The sequence below is a fragment of the Parasteatoda tepidariorum genome, chromosome 10, assembly GCF_982258835.1.
Source record: "Parasteatoda tepidariorum strain Cologne lab strain chromosome 10, Ptep-v5.0, whole genome shotgun sequence".
NCBI lineage: Eukaryota > Metazoa > Arthropoda > Arachnida > Araneae > Theridiidae > Parasteatoda > Parasteatoda tepidariorum.
The window spans coordinates 88,059,727-88,082,447 of NC_141764.1; the positions used below are offsets into that span (position 1 = coordinate 88,059,727).

Below are 22,721 nucleotides of genomic sequence, written 5' to 3' on the forward strand. Positions count from 1 at the left end.
TTTGCAGATTTTATGTAGTTAATAGCTGAATAGAATAAAGAAATACTTTTGTATCGACTACCCAACGTGAGCTAACCTCATATCAGAAAGATCCTGGACGAGGCATGGATGTCCTTTCATTCACTTCACTATCTTTTCTTACTGTGGGAGCAACTTCAGTCTACCTGATGTGTTGCCCCTGAACGATCCAACAAATCTGCCTACTGATACCGGAATGACGAATGTCAATCGGGTGATTATTGGAAAAAAGTATTTATTTTCATAAGAGAGGTTTATAGCTCATGATTCTAATTTTAATATTATTTCTTAGATTAAAAGAATTGAAAAAAAAAACGCTGAATTTACAAGTTCGTTTACATGTAATAAAATTGTATAAATGTCTTCTTTTTTAATAAATTTGCCATTTGAAATTTTACGTATGACACGAGAGTAGTTAAAATGAAATGTGTTTTTAGACAATTAGTAAAATAATACATCTTATGAAAATACGTTTGTACTTTTCCCAATAATGGGAAACAATTTGAAGTTTTGAAGTATCTGAATTAGCGCACACAGGTATATTTTTACCGATTAAAATAATGCTCTAATTGCCCTTTTCATTTAGAAAGAACTTGAATAATCATTGATTTCGATCTGCGATCAATAAACATTGATTATATAAAATGTATCATTAATTTATCATATAAAATGCATCATAGATTCTAATTAAGTGCTTTAATATGAAATTCTTCAGAAAATTACCTGAATAATAATGCTTCAATGGATAATAATAATAATATTTCATTGAAATAATAGGAATAATATTTCAATGAACCAGCTGCCTCAACTTAATGAAAATAATGCTTTTCATGATAAAACTATTTCTAGAAACATTAAAAGTATAAAACTGCATTTAAAAAAAGGTATGTAAAGAAATTTGCACAATATTTTCTTGTGTGTGTGATCACATTTACCACTAAGCGAATGTTATTTTTCAACTTCTAAAAATCGAACAATACAATAAATCATGTTACTGGCAAACTGAATAAAATGAATAATTCTTCCTACTCCTGTACAATCTTTATTTGCTACAAGAAACCCACAAATGGTTTTCTTTTCCCTCATTTTTATAGTCCTGTATAACTCTTTCAGCAAAACCGTCTTCCCAGCTCTAGTGAAAACGTTCGTATCCTCGTAAAATTTTAATGCGGTGAAAACAGTCGGAACGGGAGGTTTTTATGCCAGGTTATAAAACAGCCCCACCATGGACCGCAAGTTGCTTTCTGGGATAAACACTCCCGCTATCGCAACGACCTCTCGCGGATTTTATATCCCTTTTCCCGAATCTGCCCGGAAAACTACGCGCTGCCTACTCACATCGGAAAAGGTTTCTGGATCGAACACACGTGTACGTGCAGTAATTGATGTCCGGTGTGAAATAGTTTCGATGCTTCAATCCGAATAAACACGTGTATTCTTGCAATTCTTTAGAACATTTTTACGCAAACACTTATGGATTTGTTAAATTTGGTGTATTTAAATGATGGCTTTGATGTTTAATGATATTTAGAAGATATTGAAGGGTATATTTTAATGTAAATGGTTGTTGTGGTCTGTCCCTTTGAAATGCATTCTCAAAATTGTTGATTCTTGTTGATGGGATTCAAAATCTAATCTGTCATTGCTACTTTTTGTTGGTGTGAAATTGTTTATTCAAGAATTATACTCAACACACTTTCAAACAGCAAATGTCAGGTTATATGATTTGGATTCAAACAATATCTTGTTCATACTTCTATTTGACAAACTGAAGCATTTTTATTTGCTTGAATTTTCATTACTGACTTGATTACTGTGATTCAATCTCTACTGCTAATTAAACACAAGAAATTATACAGTATACTGTAAGTTTTCAATGCTATGTGACTGTAATATTACTACACTGTGATTTGGAAGTTTAAGTATTATTACTTCAGTGTAAAATGAAGTTTGGTTTACAAATGGGTTTTGCTGTGCTGCTTCACTGTGAAAAGAGGGCATATTTCATTTTATTGATGATTTTTCTCCTTGCACGCGGTAAGTAATATCTTTTATTACTTTTGATACACTTAACAGTAAAGCGAGTAGATGTATTTTATTACTTTAAAACAACTCTTTTTAAATAGATTAACATAATCCTTTGTTATTGTATTTATGATTTAAGAATACAAAATTTTACTAATGAATGTACTCAATCAGTTAATAGTTTCAATTTTTATGCGAAATAACGGCATATTTAAAAGTGAAGAAATACTTGCTTATTATAAGAAAGTAATTTTTAATTACATAGATCGTTTTTTTAAATAAAATGGAAAATCCATTAATATTAGTGTTATAATTTAATTTGGATAAAGTATTCAAGTTGTCTAATTTTTCAAATTAATAATTTTAAAAGCCATTAGATAAACAGCAAAACTAATAAATTTACAGGATTGTTAAAATTTGTCTGCAGTTAATGCTGAGCAAAAGGATCAACAAAGGTAAAACAATAATAAAAACTATATTATGTAAAATTACCAACAGTGCATACTGATGTTTTGATCAATAACAGAAATTTTAAGTTTCGATTATTTTTTTGCCAGCAAGCTGCATCAGTTTGGCGTTTCTAACTCGAAATTTGTTTAGTATCAAGTTTGAATGATCTGCATACTATATTAACTAGATGATAGCTTGTAATTTTAACTAGTTATTTTTCAATGAGTTTTTTTGAAAATTAGTTTGCAGAGTAATTTGAGAAAAAAACAATGAGGGTATATAATCATTTAGATGCTTATTTTTGAATGTATTCAAAGACTAAATCTGTAATCTGACGCATTGAAAATTAATTACTTAGTATGTAAAAAAAACGTTTCAAAATTCTTAAAATAAATAATATCTAATTTTCCTGTTAAAAAATGTGGAATTTGTATATTTATAACTCATTATTGCAGCGATGCGAAATAAATCTCCATAAACGTATTTTATTTAAGAATCTTATAATTAACTTATTTAGTTACTTTGATTTTTAAGCGAATTACTTTATAGTGAATAATTGATTTCGACTACTTATGTTTGGTTGAACCCATATAACTATTCTTTTTTCGTTTGGTTGAACCTATATAACTATTCTTTTTTTGTTTGGTTGAACCTATATAACTATTCTTAATATTAATTGAGGAGTACTTCCGGCATCTTTCGTGACGATAAAAGTCATAGTTTTGTGCCACGAAAATATATTTAATATTTATTTATGTTTAGTTAACATTATACATTTCTTACATTATACATTACTATTATATATTATACATAAACCAGTTTAGAAAACAAGATATTTAACAATTACACATGGGTATATTTCTAACTAGAATATTCATGATAAAAAAACCTTGAAATCAATGTAAACGAACTATAACATTTTTCAACAGTAAATCGTTGTTGGAATTTCGATGCCTAAAAGATTATGAAACAATAATAATGATAAAACAAAATGTCCAGTTTTAGCCTTGAAAGAGCTGTTGAACAATAATAATTTAAATTGTTTAAGAAAATGCAGTGTGTTTAATGCATTAAAAGCTTTTATAATACAACAAAAAATATTTTTGTAACAGTTTGACACAATATCATTATTGTGGAAAAACATGCTGGCATAAGTTTATGGTAAATATTATATATCTTTGAAATTTATTAAACAAAACAAAACGTAATGAAATGCTTATAGTTATATTAAAAAATGCTGTTCTGAAGGTTTATGAGAGTGTCATTATTCACTTATCAATTAACTTTCTTATAGTATACATGAGTTATTAATATTTTAAATCATGAAACATGAATTTGTCTTTTAAGTACTTAAAATTTGTCATATATCTTCACCGTTTAAATCTAGACAGCTGAATAATTTAAGTAAAAAAATAAATCAATTTTACTTTAACCAAGATTTCAAAAAAAAGTTTTTACTATTTCACTGTTTACTGTTAACAAGTTCAAGAATTCGCAAACATTTGAGAAAATAATAAAAATTATAGCGATTATAATAGTTAAATGTTGTAATTACACAAACCTAATGATAAACTGGATACTGTTTAAATCTTTGATGTTAAAATGATCTGTTGTTTCACTGCCTTTCTTACGAAACTCGTCACACGTGGGCAGTACAAATTATTGATTTTAAACTGAACTTTTGAATAAGTTATGTAAATTTCAACTTCTTAAATTTGGTTAACTTTAATAAATCTTCATATAGTAAAGCCTCAATAGATGGCATTGCTTGTCCATACTAGTCTACGTGCCAGGTTGTTTTCCAGGCAATCATTTGATAAATGATTATAGTTGTTACTCTAAATAGTAAACACGGTTTTCTTCACTAAATATTTTATTGCACTTTGTTTAAAAACAAAATGTTTTTTTATTTTTATTTCAATGATCTTGTTTTAAAAACTGAGCGATTATTAATGAACCGTCCATGAAAATTGACAGGTTTTTCAAAACATTTTCCTAATGTTCATAAATATGTGCGTTTTTAATTTTTGTTCTTTAATATTTCATATTTAATACATTTCATAACAGAATATTGATTCGTAACTTATTAGTTATCGGTTTTTATAAGGTATGTTTTAATTTTTATTTCCATGCAAAGTTTCATGAAATATTATTCAACGGTAAACATCTACAAATCAATATTCATACATGTTTTGCAATGTGTTTGTGCATATCGTGTAAGAATATTTTTACTCTATTGTGCAATTTTATTTTTTATTCTCGAAGAGAAAAATAATTCGATTTAAATTTATATTAGTTTTTGTGTCCATTATCGTTATTCAGATTATAAACTTTATAATATTTCAACTGCTTTATCATATTATTTTTGTTTAATCATTTTTTCCCCTTAAATTAAGCTCCCTTTTAATTAAATAAGGAGTTTAATTTCATAAGATCTGCTACGTTTAAACTTTTGTTTACTAATTTCAACAAAGTCAGCAATTATTTTTTTCAAATCAAATTAATAAGAAGTTAATATTTATTTAGACACAAAAATCTGTATTTAATGTTTTTTTACGACATCAGCAAATCAAATCACATAATAAGATATTGTTAGCAAATCAAGCACATAACAAGATGCTTAATTTTTAAGTTCAGATTTCATTTATCTGTACCACTAGCAATAAAAATACTTTATTAAAATTGCATTTTAATAATATTGTATGAAATCATATAAAAAAAAATTTCCTGATCAAATTTTGGTAAAAAGTACCAGCACACAGGATGCCGGTACTTTTTACCGAAAAATATTTTTTTACCGGAATATATGTTACGAAACAAAATAAAAACTGACATACTTTAACTTATACAATAATAATTATCGTAAAATTACTGAATTACTCTTATTAAATAAGTAATACCGTAAAAATTACGGTATGATATTTTCCGATAAAAATAGATTTTACACATAATGCGAGCACTGATGGATGACGCACCCACTGAAGTGTTGGTACTTCAGACCGTAATTTGAGCCGGATTTCTTTTGCCGTGTGCTTGATAAATACCTTTTGCAAAATTAGATTTGTGCCTTGTATCTTACTTATTTCATTAATATGCTTTTTATTAATAACTTTATGTCTTAAATTCTGAAATAATTTTTTCTTCTTCTTATAAATAATTATGCAACGAAAAAACACCTACACGCACGCAATTTCAAACTCAGTTGAATGCAACAGAATAAGTTTAAATTATAGAGTAATTTTATTATTATTTCTCAATTAGTGTATTTTCGAGAAATAAAATACATTTATATGAGCACACTAATTTATAGTTAATTGTTAGTTCAATAATAAATTATTTCTCAATGATTTTTAAAGCTAAATTCCAACAAAATTATTCAAGAGTGCAATTATTTTAAATAGGTCTTTTATCTATACCTCTAATTATGAGAGATTTATAAAAAAGGTTATTAATTTTGCATCGCAAGCTATAAAATATTTTTAACTGAAACTTAATAAATGTAGATTCTTTCAAAGAAATACCCTGAAAAGGATGTATATTCTTGAAACAAATAGAATTGAAATACCCCCGTTTTAAAAGTTTGCCATTTGTTTTAGTTTGTAATTCATTTCTATTCCAATATTTCACTCTTTTGTTGTTACATTGAAATCGTTTCTGTCTTCAAAGAGAATTTTTAAACCAGGATTACCTTTATAAAAGGAATTAATTTAAAACAATTGTTATAAAATAAAGAGAATAAATAGATATCTGCATACATTGCTCAAGATTAGGATATAAATTTTGTCAAAAATTGTTCTAATGTTGTTTGCTTTCAAAACAATTGTGCATTGTCGCAATGAATAAATATTTATTTCTCTTTCAGTAAAGATATTTATTTTACTTGATATTTATTAGCTATTTAAGTAACTCCTTAAGAAATGCAAATAATTCTATAACTTTTTTCATAGTTTGTCGTAGCTTAATAATATTTGAAATGTCTTTGCTCAATACAAGTTTTAAAGAGGCCTTTTATGCTTTAAGAAAATTTAAAAAGTTTAATTATTGAAGTTTAATAACAACAACCATTAAATTATTTTACTTATGACATAATTCTTAGTGTAATCTAAAAAGTTACAGTTTATAATATTTTAAAGAATAGAAAATTGTGGATTTTAGAGGAACTAATTGAACAGAACTAAAATAAATCAGTCTTTTAATAATTCTATTTTTAAAAAGTTTTTACCACAACTTTTAAATTGTGTAGCAAGTAATATTAAGTTGATATTTAATCCTAAATTGATTGGTTTAATTCGTTGATTTGATCCTACATTTCATTTATGATTTGTAGCACTTAAAACTAAACTTGATTGAGTGACCTAACAATTATTCACTATACCGAAAATTTTAATTAACCATAAAGTGTTCTTTTTTAAATTTTCATTTAATCGTTAAGTGTTTTAGATAATCATAAAGTAACTTACTTAATCCCGGAATTGCATAGTTTTATCATACACAGAGAAAAAAAAGGTAGGGCTAAAACTGCCAGAATATGGGAAAAGGTTTCGTGACCCCAAAAAGCTGGATAATTTCTACCGTAGCGCTTCGGTACTGGTTTTGATAAAGTTAGCAATGAAACATGGTTTTATTATGTGTGCTGTGTGACAGCTTGCATAAAAACCATATATTAGGTTAAATTTACTTTTAAGTTTTGCATTTTTGACTAAAAGTGTGATAAAAAAAGGTTAATTTTAAATTTCCAGAAATTCCAGGAATCTGTTATTATTTTAATGCAAGATTTACCGAAAAAAGTAGTTTAGAGATCATATATTTTGACTTTAACCAGAATTATGAATTATAGTTTTTTCACCAGAAATATCATTACCATACCGCACGGTAGTTTCACCAGAATCGCTTTTTCCATGTATCATGCTTTTTAAATCATATAATGTTTTAAGTCATCATTAATTACTTTTCTCGGTCATAAATTGTTTTATTTAATCATTAAATGGCTCTATATAATGATACAGTGTTTTATTAATTCATAAAATGGTTTGTTTAATTACAAAAATCTAATATTGCAATTAGTGGGGAATTATAAATTTTACTGATAACAGCACACTTTTCTGGTTTGTATGCATTTTTTGTTTACCCTTTTTATACCATTTCTTAACCTTCTTTGCTGTTTGTTGTAATATTCCTTGCATCAAAAACCAGTTTTCTTATGGTTTTAAATGGTAGAGAGTTGCGTAGCTGGGAAATTACCGTACAATTTTATCCAGGGGCTAAACGCTGGAAGGGTTAAATATAACCTTTAAATTAGATTTTTTGAACTCTAATCAAAAATGAAAAAAAGAATCAAGGCAGAATTTTCTGATTAGTATTTGAGCACAAAAAAACTAAAATCGCATTCAGAATCTGACATGTAACACAATGAAACAACAAGGTAAGTTTGATTGCTGGAGAAAATAGTCAGGAGCTGAAAGACTATTATTTGAAACACCAAGTTTCATCGTTCAATTAAACCTATTTTGATGCTTATTACATCCACCTACTTTTAAAAATATAGATCGGATTTCAAATACGTTTTTTTCTCGCTTAAGTATCAATTTGCTATCCCTGATGTATATACTTTAAGGGTTAAAAAAATACATGCAAATAGTTGGGTTTATGGAACACCCTATTTATAATTTGACTGAAAGCTATTGATATAACTTATTCAATTGCAGGCTTTGGAATAAATTTCCGGTTAAATAATTAAAATAATGAAAAATAAATATTTCATGGCCTTAAATAGCATGGTATTGGTAAAGAATCAAATAAAAAATTGAATGAAAAATAAAATAAAAATTGTTAAACGATATTCTTATTTCGAAATCAGTGCAAATACGTAACATATACCTATGCGTCACATATTGTCCAACGCATAACTTTGAAATACGTAATTTATAATTAAATAAAAATATCGGTCTTAAATGAAATTTAATTTATTGCATATAAAAATTTCAAGATTTGTAATATATTTTTGAGTCTAAGTACGACCAAGCGTGATAATTAACAAGACTGAGTAAGGTTGGAGTTTAAAAAGTATAAAGCTATTATAATAAAATTTTTATTGAGGAAGAAAAAAATGTTCGAAACTACTAGAATTTGATAAAAATTAGCCTGTTTCTGGCTCTATGAAGACACCACAAAGTTCGGTTAATTTACCGAAGCGCTATGAGAATTATTTTGGTAAAATTAATAATAAAATACGGTTTTATAATACGTGATAAAATTTGGTAAATATAATAATATTTTATCATTTTATCACGATACCTTAGAGCATGGCATAAAAAACATTTATTCGGTTAAATTTCGGTGTATTTTTTACTAAATGTGTGGTAATAAGAACTATAATTTTGAAAACTTAAACTTCCGGAAAGCCGTTACCATATGGACGAAAAAATTACCAAAGAATTGTTTTTAAATGGGCATATTTTGGTTTTATGAACTAGAATTATAAATTTTTTTTAACCAGAAATGTCATCTCCATACAGTGTGGTTTATATAATTTTTTTCTCCAAGTGAGATTAGAAAACTAAATAAAATATGCTAATCTGATCATTGTTTTAAGAATCAAAATATTATCTATTGTTTTAAGAATCAAGATATCAAAATCTTGTTTTAAGAATCAAAATATCAAAATATTGTTTTATTAACAAAATATCAAAATATTGTTTTAAGAATCAAAATATCAAAATATTGTTTTATTAACAAAATATCACAATATTGATTTAAGAATCAAAATATCAAAATATTGTTTTTAGAATCAAAATATCAAAATATTGTTTTAAGAATTATTTATTAATTTTTACTCTTAATAACAATTATAATTTTTACGCTTAGTTTTTTGTCTTAATAATTTTTATAATTAACTGATCTGATTTTTTTGTGCATTTGTTTAGGTTAAAAGCTGTAATAAAGTATAAGAAAAATTCCTCATAGCTCTGATCCCTTGTCCAACCCGAGCTTGAACTTATGAGTAAATATTCTAGATCTAGATCTCACAGATCCAGTCTTCTCTTATTTCCAGATATGGAGTATTAGTTAATATATTAATTCATTTACTTTAGGTGTAGAAAATATAATGCATCTTTCACCCATTTTGTTACTTGAGCAGAGATTAATTAAGAAATATTCAACCATTCTTGTTATTATTAAGCAAATATCCGCTCATAAGGAATTGTGAAATCAATTTCAAATTAATATTCTAACGATCAATTAAGCACTTCCTTTTATTTCCATTTGCTATCGAAAACACTTTTGAAATTAAGCAGATTTCGTCATTAATAAGTGCAAGTTCAGCCTAAATTAAAATGCATTGATTTGCATGCAATCAATCAAGCTCTGTATCCCAGAACGTTATCGGATCGAGAAACAATATAACTTCATCTTCTCGCTTTAACCTTACTCTCCAGCATCTTTACACCTTCTCATTTAATTGCAGACGACGATCGATATAAAAAGAATGAACACCATTTCATTTATCTTGGAATGAAGTTCCTTTTTCTCTTATTTCTCCATTGTGGGTGAAAGCGTGAAAAACGATTACACGCTTTTAATGGCCTAATATATTTTCATCTGTTTTTTTCCCTTTACAGCTGCTGAGATTTCTGCCTGAGCAAATATTTATTTTTATATCTCTTTTTTTCCTCACGTTTTGGTAGTGTTTTTCGCTATTTTTAATGAGCTTAGAAGAAAATATTGCATAGAAACAGAGAAAAATGCTGTGTAATTTGCGAAGGAAATGGCTAGTATGCGCCATTAAAAAAATGGGGACAGCATGTGCAATATCATTAAAACTGAACATTTCAATTCTGAAATTCTTCACTTTTATTTTAATTTACATATTTTATTTTTTCTTTGAACATTTTTTCTTATTATTCTTGTCTTACATATGAAATTACATTTACTCTTGAAAAATGTATTTTTTTTTAATAATCTGGAAGCAGTTTTAGTTCATTTTTTACAACATTAATTGTTAGAGTACTTTCAGTCAAAAATAGATACACGCTTCAATGAACTTGTTGAATTAGTAAAAGAAAATGAGTTTCCATTAATGCAACACATTTATGGCTTACACAGGTGACATATAGGAAAATGCATGCACGCTGATAAATAGATTTTTATGATTGTAACACATTACTTGATTAATTTATTTATTTTATTTAATTTTTAGTATTTTATTCGAAAAAAATCTAGTTCTACATATGAATTTATGCGCATTCTTATAAAATAAGTATGCTTTTTTACGTGAAAATAATATTGAAACATTTTCATCTCATTTTTTTCCTGAAAATATTGACCGAGTGATAGCGAGTGATATTGATAACTGATCGAGTGATAGCAAAAAAAATGGCTAATATGCATCATTAAAAAAATAAAACAGCAAATGCGGTGTTATTAAAACTGAATAATATATTTTATTTCCTTTTTTTAAAGTCTAGTCATTTGAATTTGCACTTATTTCAATAATCTTGAAACAATTTGTTAATTTTTGCTCCATTAAATGCTTGCATACTTTGTAGTAAAATAAATATACACTTCAATGAACTTATTAAATTAGTGAAGGAAAATGAATTTCCATTAATGTAACGTACCTATAGTGTACACATCGGCATATAGGAAAATGCATGCTGGTTACTGAGTTTTCATTAATTTAAAGTATTCCTTTTATTATAATTTAAATATTTTATTTTAATTTTGTGGCTTTTCTATTAAAAAAAATCTAGCCTTACGTATATAATTATGCACATTCTTATACAGTTTAATTTAATTTTTTGCATCACTAATTACTTGCGTATTAACTGTATTAAATGAACTTAGGTTAACGTAGCATATTTAAAATGAGTTAACGTTACAGATTTACAGCACAAATAACATGCAATATGAGTTTCTGAAGTTTATACGTAAATAATGATTTTTTTCCAATTCTATTCGACAAAAATTGTTCACAAGTTTTAATTACATAAAAAATTAATAATCTATTATTGTTCCCCTACTGCGTAATTTAATTTTCTTAATATTATAGTTATCATACAAGTCCGTTTTCAACTCGTCGCTTAAAGATTAATAGTTTTATGGAAACAGGAAATTCACGTTGTGCATATTCTTTATCTTCTGATTTTTGAACAAGAAAGAGTTTTCTATATGGAATTTAAAAAACGAAGCAAAAAAAACAGTGTTTTGTGTGCAACAAAATACTTTTCTCGAAAATACAGACTGTTATGCCTAGAGATAATTCAAATGGTGAATCCACGACCTAATCAACTAGTGGATGTCTAATAAGTATTTTATGGTAAGTTTATTGAGGTATATGTCAGAAAGCGTATTTTCTGGACCTTGTCATTAGTATCAACTTAGTATCTGAACTATCTCATCTTATATTTTATGCAGCTCCATAGCATGTTTAAAATAATATCATTCGTTCTATATCATATGGAAGTCATAGAACCATCATTACTTTATACTTGTAATTTAAAATCTAATTTTCCTAAGCTCTGTAATATGGATTCCTGATAATTTGGAACACTATCATTTGTACAGAATGGAACAAATAAAGAAAAATAAACTTTTTAACCCAGTCCATTTCTGAGTCTCTTTTATCTCACTGCAATACAAGGACGAAATAGTAAAACCAACTTAAAATGAAGGAAAATAGCACTTTGTATTCAAAGGAACCCATAATTTAGATCAATTTATATAAAAAAGAAGAAAAAAACGATAAGCTTTGTAGGCTATATGGAAAATTCCGTACTTTTGTGAGCGAAAGTAATATATCAAAATTACCGGAGTATGATAAGATTTACCGTATTTATGGCTCTATATGAATACGAAAAAAGCTCTGTAATTTTCACTAAACCGCTATGGTAAGGATTTCTATGGTAATAATACATTCCAATGCTAATAATCTATTCTGAATGCTGTGGGTAAAATTACCAAATTTTTACGCATTTACCAAATTTAATCATATATTCTAACATTTTATCGTTAATTTTGCCACCAGAATCATTTCCAAAGTACTTAGGTAATAATTACCGAGCTTTTTGGCGTTCCTACAGAGCTTGAAATATGGCAAATTTTACCCTATTCTGTGCGTTTTGACCATACTTTTTTTCTTAGAGTACTGAAAAACTATCTTGTCTCGATTCTTTAAAATAATGATTTTGTGTTTTATTAAGCAATTGTTTTGATCCATGCGAGCTCAATAAATTAACATAATAAACGACGTTTGCTAAAGGGAAGAAATACATATTACTATAGTAATTTTTTTACGTGCAACAAAAATAAAACCATTTTCTTCTTTTAAAAAGAAATATGTTAAAATTTTTTTCAAATGGTCGAAAAAGAAACAAAAACTGAAAATATTGAAATTTCTTTTTCAATTCAGGACTAAGATACAGGTGAAAATTTAGTATTTTAGCTAGTCGGAAACTTAATACACGATAAATTGTGTTTTAATGTGAAATTACATATATATATATATATATATATATATATATATACTGAAGCTATTCTTCACATTAAGTCCCGTTTTTCAACTTTTCCCAATCTCCCCGAGACGCATAAAAATAGTCCATTTACTTCAACAAAATAGCAAACGATTTTTAAAAATGAGATCATAATTTACCCATCTATTCCTTCGATTCATCAACTCACTTCATATCCTACCGTTGTTATAAAAGAATTTGACACGGAATTTATGGACTACATTAGAGATTCACAAGAAAAAATAGCAGAAAAATGAGCGAATCTAGTTCAGCATCTATCTACTTGATTCATTGTGTTCCTTTTTTAAACTTGATAAGAAGCTATCAATCGATATATCATCGATTAATCTATTCAAAATGTTTTACAAATTCCCAGCGTGAGGTGTTTAAGATAAAACATGGTCGGTTTCAAACAAGAGCACATTGTTGAGCATCTATGCTGTTATATTGGGAAATATTTTAAGAAGTTTTCTTAAATGTTTTTACGCACCATTATTCATATAAAATCGCGCTATTTAAAGATAAGAATATTTATGGTCCATAGAGCAGAGTATTTAAGCAGAAGAAAAATAAATGTTTTAGTGTTGTTTTGCATTGAATTATGGTTTACTTTTAAACGATATTTTCAGAAAAGCATTAAATAAATTATATTTTATAAGAGAATTTTTTCGTGCTGTAATTCAATGCCTTGTTTGAGGAGTTTAAGATACAAGAAGAGTAAGCCTGAAATAAACTCTAGTTTCAGTAAAAATCGAAATTCTGAAAAAAACTGTGAATTGATGTTCTATTTTAATGCACTATAACGTTAATTAATTGTTTGCTTACACGGTGAACAAAATTATGTCAAAATAAATGTTCTGTATAGCAATGGCATAACTGGAAATTCTAGTAGAATTACAGTACTATATGGCAATAACATTTTTTGTAAAAAAATGTAATTTGGGTTAATAAATCCAAAATCTATGCTAATTAAACCATTCACTCTGTAGTTTTCTGTTCAGTTGGTAACGGTTTACCGGAAATTCTAGTTTTCAAAATTATAGTTCTTAATATCACATATTTAGTAAAAAGGACAAAACTTAAATGTAAATTTAACCGTATAAATCTTTTTTATGGCATGCTCTAAGGTATTATGTTAAAATAACACAATTTTAAAACTTTTATCACATGTTAATAAACCATATTTAATTGTTGATTTTTCCAATTTTATTACCAAAACACTTCGGTAAAAAGTATCAAGCATTTCAGTGTTTCCATGGAGATAGAAACTGGGAAAGTTTTATTATATTTTAGTAGTTTTAACAGTACTTTCTCTCAGTATAAAATGCGTATAAAGGCATTTTTTTAATGCATATGTTAAGAATTTTTAAGTCTTTTTAGTACAGTTTATTTTATTTTAAGGACGTTTAATTATAAAAATTTTTATACTTTTGCTCAGTAATAGTTAATGTCAAATTTGATAAAATTAATAAACTGGCATTACAGTGAAACTTTAAATTATAAGCTATGATTCATTTGCGCGTAATAATGTTAGGATTAGCATTATTAATTATAACAATAGAAAATCTTTTCCAGACTCATTAAAATAATGCACCCACTGTAAAAATCAATTATAAACATTTAATTACTAGATGATTCTTTTCCAGTAGAATTGGCAACATAGATAGGAATTTCACAAAATAATACCATCACATTGTTGTATATTTGAATAATTGGAGCGTAGGAAATTGCAAATTGATAAAAGAATGTATGTGTATCAGCTACTAATTTTTTCGAAAGAGAAAATAGTGTTTCTAGAAAATATTTAAAATAAAAATCATTAAATGGATTTAAAGAGTTTTAAACACAATAGGCAAATATGATTTCTAAATATGCATATTAATCTCATTCTCAAAATCAAATAATAATTTTTCACTACATTCTTGTTAAATTTATCTGTTACTATTTGATATTTGTTCTAAATTTATAAGACTCTTGACTTTTTTTAGAAACTGTAAATTGTAAATCATTTTCCTAGATATCCTCCAAGATAAATAACGTGAATAAATAAATGACTTATTAAATTAAATGTCAACGTCATTGAGAAATTTCCGCTTAGATATAGTTCAACATTCAAGTTTAAGAAAAATAAATTCACGCTTTAATTAATGTATCTGCCTCGAAATGTTTAGGGTTATGAAAATAGCCTGATATGCACGTTTGAAAACATGGACATAGCTTAAAATATAAACAGGAACTAGGTAAAGTTAAAAATTCCTCTTTTCAAGAAAAAATGTGAACAGATCCTATGTTACTCTGATAAAAGGTGCTTATCAAATCACTATAAAATTCTTCTGGTTCTATACTCTACAATGAGAAAAAAATATGGCCAAAACTGCAAGCATATGGTCAAATTTAACATGTTTCTGGCTCTATGGAACATCAAACTGCTCGGTAATTTTCATTAAAGTGAATTTATAATGATTTGGTTAAAATAACAATAAAATATGGTTTTATGGAGTAAAAACCATTTATTGGGGTCAAAATAGTTTCCAGTTTTGTATTTTTCAGTAACTGTTTGGTAATAATAATTATTTTTAATAACCTGAATTTCTGGTAAACCGTTAAATTATGAACGGAAAAATTACAAAATGAATGGTTTAAATACCGCATATTTTGGTTTTTATAACCAAAATAATGGGTTTTATTTTTTAACCAGAAATGAAATTACAATACAGTTTGGTGATTCTACTTTACCAGATAGTTTTTACCGTTTAAGGACAATCATTATTTACTACTTTGCATTTTAAAAAATTTAATCGACTGCTATAGTCTTGTTTTCTTCAAAATATACACTGGTTATCATAAATTAAGGAAAATTCACAAAAATCGCGATAACTCAAGAAATTACACATGGAATTTTATGAAACTTACCCACAATATACAACACATAGTAAGGTATTAAACAACATAAAAAGAAATTATCAGACATTAATAGTAGTATAGAAATTAGCACATGTATAAAATAAACAAATTGGAAGTATCGGTTTGCAATAGAAAAAGTACCTTTAATATGGAATATGATTGCCTCTAGAAGCAATACAGCACAAACAGCGATGTGTGATGCTTTCAATTATGCGGTCTATCAGTTCAATAGGAAGTGAGAGCCATTGCTCTTGTAAAGCAGTTGCAAGCGTGGCAAGGGTCTGAGGGGGCGGATTGATGGCAGATACACGCCTCCCTAGAGCATCCCAAACGTGCTCGATAGGATTCAAGTCCGGGGATCGAGCTGGCCACTCCATGCGAGTAATTGTTTCCTGTTGAAGATAATCATCAACAATGCGAGCTCTGTGTGGTCTTGCATTATCGTCCTGTAACAGGAAGCAATCACCAATTGCCCCGGCATATGGGCGCACATAAGCATCAAGGATGTTGTCTCGATAAACCTGAGCATTCACGGTTCCCCTTGGAAAGACATGGAGGTATGTGCGCCCTCCTAAGGATATGCCTCCCCAAACACAGACACTGCCTCTTCCGTATGCATCTCTTTCACGGATGTTTGATGGATGATAACGGGTCCCAGGTTCTCTCCATATCAAATAACGTCTACTGTCACTTTCTAGACTAAACCTGGACTCATCCGTAAAGAGAACAGGCCTCCATTGATCTGACGTCCAGTGGACATGTTGTCGGGCCCACTGCAAACGGTCTCTCCTATGGCGTGATGTGAGCGGCACGCAAATGGCTGGTCGTCTCGCATACAGACCACCTTCGTGGAGCCTTCTGCGCACAGTTGACGTTGACACCAACCTTCCGGTGGCTGCAGCAAGAGAGGATCTAAGATGTGTCGGAGTAGCGGTTCTATTCCTGCGTGCACTTAATGTCAAATATCGGTCATCGGCACTGGTCGTAACAGTTGGCCGTCCTTGACTGAACCTCCTAGATGCCGAATCTGTGGTTTGAAATTGCCTCCAAAGTCTATGAACCACAGATGGACTCACATTTAGCCATCTGGCCACTTCTGATTGACTCTGCCCTGCCTCTAGTCTCCCGATGGCTCTCCATCGTAGTTCTTCAGGCAAATGATGCCTAGAGGTCATTATTACGAATTGGCTATCTCAGATTTTCAATGTCGCAATCACAGTAAAATTTGTGTGCTTTCTCTCAAACTTGGACTTTTATGCTCCAGGCAGATGACGTAAGCCGAGTGCAGCGCCACTAATTTGCATATTGCAATTTTACTCAGCTACTCTTAGTGGACAACATATGCAAATTTTGCACGGTTTGGCTTACTTTTGAAAGAGTTATCGCTATTTTTGTGATTTTTCCTTAATTTATGATAACCAGTGTAGTTTGACCTATGCCCAATTTTTTTTTCTGATGTGCATTTAAAATTATGTTAATTTTCAAAAACATGCCTTATTAATAGCTAGGTTCACAGTAAAAGCACACCGATGATACATAAACATTATGCTGAATCTAAATTATTCTCGACAGAAATACGAAACAAATAGTGCTGAAAAAGAGGAATTTATAATCTAACTCAATAATAAATTCTGTTTCCGTCATAGCTAGAAACAGGTATATGATGCAATTGCGATGTTTTAATTTTGGACCTATATTGAACAGATTAAAAAAGACTGGAATTTAACCGAATAAATTATATTTATGTCATGCTCTGAAGTATCGTGATAAAATTGCTAAATCTTACTACATTTATCAAGTTGTTTCATGTCTTATCTATCGGTTAACCAAAATCGTTACCAAAGCACTTCTTAACATAACCTGGTAGTTTTAATCATTTTTTCTCCGAGCACGAAAGAAATCAATATCCTCCCATGACACATTAATTTAATGAAATTAGCAATAATTCTTGATTGCATTATTTTAATTCAAAAAGCTATAACTGAAAAACAAATCAATATTCTCAGCAACACATTTATTAAAAAAAAACGTTTATTATATTTTTTTTCCTCGGTAAAAAATGCCTCTGAAATAAATAAAAGCTCTCCGTAACACATGCATTTAATGAAATGAAAATGTGTAAACAAAGCAAAAGATTCTTATTTAAGGTTTTAAAGTACTGAATTCGTTCATTTTGTATAAGATTCCCCAAATAATGAGGAGCCACTAAAAAAAAAGAAGACATTAAGGAGAAATGGAATAACAGAAGTAAGCGTCGTTGACATGCCTATTATTGTGCGGCAAATCCCTCACGTTCAAGGTTTTCCTAAAATACTCGGTTTCTCGATCTCTTAGTATTTCCATAGGGAAATCAGGAGTGTGAACCTGGAGTCTTAAAAGGAAAAAAGAAAAGTGACTATCTAAAGATAAAGTTTCCTGGACTCACATTCCTTTTTTGCCGTTTCTTAGAAAGTTTTCACACTCCATCGCTTTGTTCGAAAATTTATATCACCCTCATCTTAATGGAAGTGTGAAACGGGTCAAATGACTTGTTCCTTCCTTTTTTACCAACGTAAGCGATATTTTTTTTACTGTGAAAATTTATTTTACAGATAGATGTGTTAGGAAGACTAAATCACTCATTGAGAAAAAAGTTAGAGAACTTCCCGGGAGAGTTGAGTAATCATTGTGTTTTTGATTTTTTTTTCTTTATCTTTTTAGTACGATTATTGTACTTGACAGTTCTTGACTTTTTATTTAAGTTTTGATCTGATAATAAGGTTTTATTAATACAGTGTTACGACATTTGTTAATGTCAGTAGTCAGAAGTATAAATACCCTTAAATTGTTTGTGAATGAAAAAAGAAATAAATTCAGGAAAACTGTTATCAATTTTCTTGAAAAATGTCATTTTTTTTAACCAAAAAAATAGTTTTTGGTAAAATAATTTACACCAAAAATGTTATTAAAATTTTTTTTCTTCAAAAAAATGAATTTTATTATATAGTTATTTTATATTTAGGAATTAATATAAGCTGTATATTTTCTTAAAATATGATTAATAATTTTTAAAAGCAAAAATTAAAATATAAAATAAACATATAATTATTATCTTAAAAAATGTTTTCATAACATTATTTCTTGAAAAATAATTTATTATCGAAACAAATATAACGATAAATACAAATTTGCTTATATAGTAATTTAAATATTCAAAAATTAATTTAATATAAGCTGCATATTTTCTTAAAAAATAACTAATTTTTTTAAAAGCTGAAAATAAAATTATGAAGTAAACAGATAAATACAAAAAATTAGTTAAAAAAAATGCTTTTAAAAAAATATTTCAGAAAAAATAATTTATTATAAAAACAAACGTTACGATAAAAACAAATAAGCTTACATAATAATTTATCTATTTAAAAATTGACATAATATAAGCTGCATATTTTCTTTAAAAATAACTCATTTTTTTGAAAGCTAAAAATAAAATTATGAAATAAACAGATAATTATTATTTCAGAAGAGGTTTTTGTAAAACAATTTCCCAAAAATATTTTGTAAAATATAATTTACAGAAAATAGTTTATTATAAAAACAAATATAACGAGGAAAACGAATTTCCTTATACAGTAATTTAGGTATTTAAAAAATTGATTTAATATTACCTGCAAAGTTTCTTTAAAAAATGACTTATTTTTTTTTTAAAATCTAAAGTTAAAATGACATATAATCTTTAAGTATTAATAATGAAACAAATGTCTTTATTAAATATATTATTTTTCTTTGTTACTTAAATCTCTCGCAGGGAAAAAAAGGATTTTTTTCACTAACGAAATTTATTACAAAAATATTTTAATGAAAAATAATTCATTATAATACGAATTTCATTATATAGTAACTTATATATTTAAAACGTGGTTGAATATAAACTGAATATTATCTGAAAAATTATTAGTTATTATTTCAAAGTAATAATTAAAGTTATGAAATAAACTAAAAACCAAGGATATTAAATTTATTTTATGAAACTGTTTTTACAAAAAAAAAAATTATGAAAAATAATTCATTATAGAACAAATTGTTTCTCTAAAAACAAATTGCCTTATATGGCAATATTTATATTTAAAAATTGATTTAATACAAACTGCATATTGTCTTAAAAGTAACTGAAAATCTAAAATTAAAATTTTAAAATAAACTTGAAATATTAGTAATAAAAAAAGTTTCTTTATAAATATAAATTACGCTTTATGTTACTTAAAACTCTTTTACCTCACGGTATCTCTTTGCCAGTAAAAAGAGTAAAAGCAGTATTGATTATCAAATGTTACATGTTTTAAATATAATGTAAGTGGTATCGAAATAATCAAGCGATTTTTATTTTTTATAACAGCCGTTGAACAGCCCCCCCCCCCAAATTCTGAGTTTACAATTATTGATGTTCAACTCCTGAGCTTTATAATTTTCAACGCAAACTAGAAGACAAGGGAGCTCCTGGATCAAGTATTGGGAGAAATTCGCCTTCGTGGAGAACTTTTTCATGGAAATAATCCAAATTTGCTTTATATGGAGAGGAAAACCTCCCTCGGTTAGCCTGATGGCAAGAGAACTCTCACCCATGATCCGTCTACCACTAAGGATGTTTTACGTCAGCATCGTGATCGGTGTGATAAAAGTGCAAAATCCGTATCGATCAGCCATAATTAGGATTCGAAAACGGGATACCTCATTGGGAGGCGAGCACTCTATCCTCCTGCTCCGATTATGTCAGGATTAAAGATTTCTAATATATATATATATATATATATATATATATATATATAATTAATATAATGCTAATTTTCATATTTCCTTTGACAAAGGAATATGTTTTCACGTCTAATTGCCTTCAATAGTGATTCCTTAGCTTTAGATAATGGTTTGCATTTCTCTTCTTTAAATATTAATTTTAACCCCCAATGTGTATGTTGTTTATTTCCACTTTTGATAAATTGCAAATCTGTATATTGAAGGTGGTTATTTTCTAACACCTTGCAAATAAATTTTCATATATCAACACAATGGCCATGACCAAATAGCGACAAAGCCTGGAAATTGCAGCAAAGTTGCTCGATAGTATAAGCAATACATTTCCATAATATATTTCTATTGTAAGTTCGAGAGCGAAATTTTTTTTAGCAATTTTAGTGAATGTGAACCAATAAAAACGAAATTCTTTAACTTCGATATATTTCTCTCTATCTCAAAACCAATAACTATACCGCAGTGGGAAATTTACTCTGAGCGAGAAAAAACGCTTTCTCACAATCACTCATTTTCTATTACATATTTCCTCTAAACATTCCAGATATATCATTGAAAGATATTACTAGTCAAGCAGTCGATCACTATGCTACAAAGCAGAGAAAGTCAAACTTCAGTAAATATTTTTTTCATCACACCATATAGATGTACGAAATCAAAAATCTTTAAGTGTTTTTTTATATCTATATTTTTTTTTCTTCAAGTTCAGCAAATCGCTTTCGAGTAGGAGAAATAAAAGTTCTGATTCAACGGGGTGGAAAATTGTAGCAATTTACGGGGAGGGTGAAAGTGTTATCAGAAATTTCAGTTCCCATTTTTTGATGTTAGTTCTATCAGTTTTTGATGCATGTTCTTGATCTTTGTGAAAGTAAAGTGTAAACACAAATGTAGAAAAATATATAGCCTAATGCGGGCTATAACCTTTGTTGATCCTTTTATTTATCTTTGGGAACATTAAAAGAGGCATAAAAGGGCAATGTATGGGTCTTAAGATTTTTAAAAGTTTTTCATGGTTTCGGGCTTTTCGGATGAGATTTATAGTGCTGTTTGTTTTTGAGTTTTTACTGACTTAATCCGTTTATTTGTTGGGTTTTGTAGATCCATCAGCACTTAAGTTTAAAATGATTTATGGTTTTAGTTTCAATTAACAAAATAAGAAATACTTATTCTGGAAAATATTTTTCTCCATAAGTGGTAAAATGATTGAATTTTCTGTAAAAGTATTTGTCAGTTGACAAAAAATCCTATTTTTAAACATTTTTATTTTTGTGTTAAAATATACAGAAATTAATTATTTTATAGATACTTTGTATGGTATGAAAAGTTTAATAGTAAAATGTGAATCTTCAATAACTATTTCATGTTTAACAATTTAAATTTAAATGTACTTAAAAATATCGCCAAATAAATAACATTTTTGTCCCTTTAAAAAATACTTTCATGAAAATGTTATTCGTAATTTTGCTGTATTTAAAAAGTACTTAATTGTTTGTGAGAAAAAATCTGAATTCGTTAACGCAATATTCAGGAAAATGCACGTAACAGACAAAAAGATTTTAATCATTGGTCATTTTAAGTTAAAATATTTTCCACTTTATCACTAAGGTATTTAAAAAAGCTTTTGCATGCACTTTCTAGGAATTATAACACATAAATCCTATTTTTACGTTAAGTTTAAAAGTAATTTATTCTAACTTATGGGCCAGGATGTTGCTAAAAATATAGAAGAATAAGGTTTAGAATGTGATGCCATTAGGATAGAAATAAAATAGCAAATTTTTACTTAATAAATAACAAAGATAATTTGTCGAATGTGCTGCACATTAAAGTTACGCGCTCATGTGTTAGTCTAAATCAAATCATTCATGAGTAATTCTTGAACTAGTAAGGAAACAATACAACTTGGGAAATTCACTTTAGAATGGAAATTAATATGTTGGTTGTACATCTTATACTGGTAAAAATTCCGAGCCACGTAGCACCAAAAAATCGGTACTCAATTTTACCATGTTTTGGTATTTTCATTAGCTC

At 27.8% G+C, this 22,721-nt stretch overlaps 1 protein-coding gene across 6 annotated transcripts in view; it reads left to right on the top strand.

The window, feature by feature from the left end:
• The first annotated feature begins 1,257 nt into the window (after positions 1 to 1,257).
• Positions 1,258 to 22,721, top strand: part of LOC107449899 (cell adhesion molecule Dscam1) — a 268,555-nt gene continuing 247,091 nt past the window's right edge. For 4 of the 6 annotated variants that reach the window (XR_015429738.1, XM_087153304.1, XM_087153306.1 and 1 more), the window contains exon 1: positions 1,349 to 2,055. Coding sequence is in view for 5 of the 6 variants with exons in the window: in XM_087153304.1 (XP_087009430.1) it covers positions 1,962 to 2,055 (94 nt within the window). In the remaining variant the exon portion in view is untranslated. Of the gene's footprint in view, positions 2,056 to 22,721 lie in introns of all 6 variants that reach the window. The other 2 variants (XM_087153305.1, XM_087153308.1) reach the window with 1 other exon arrangement.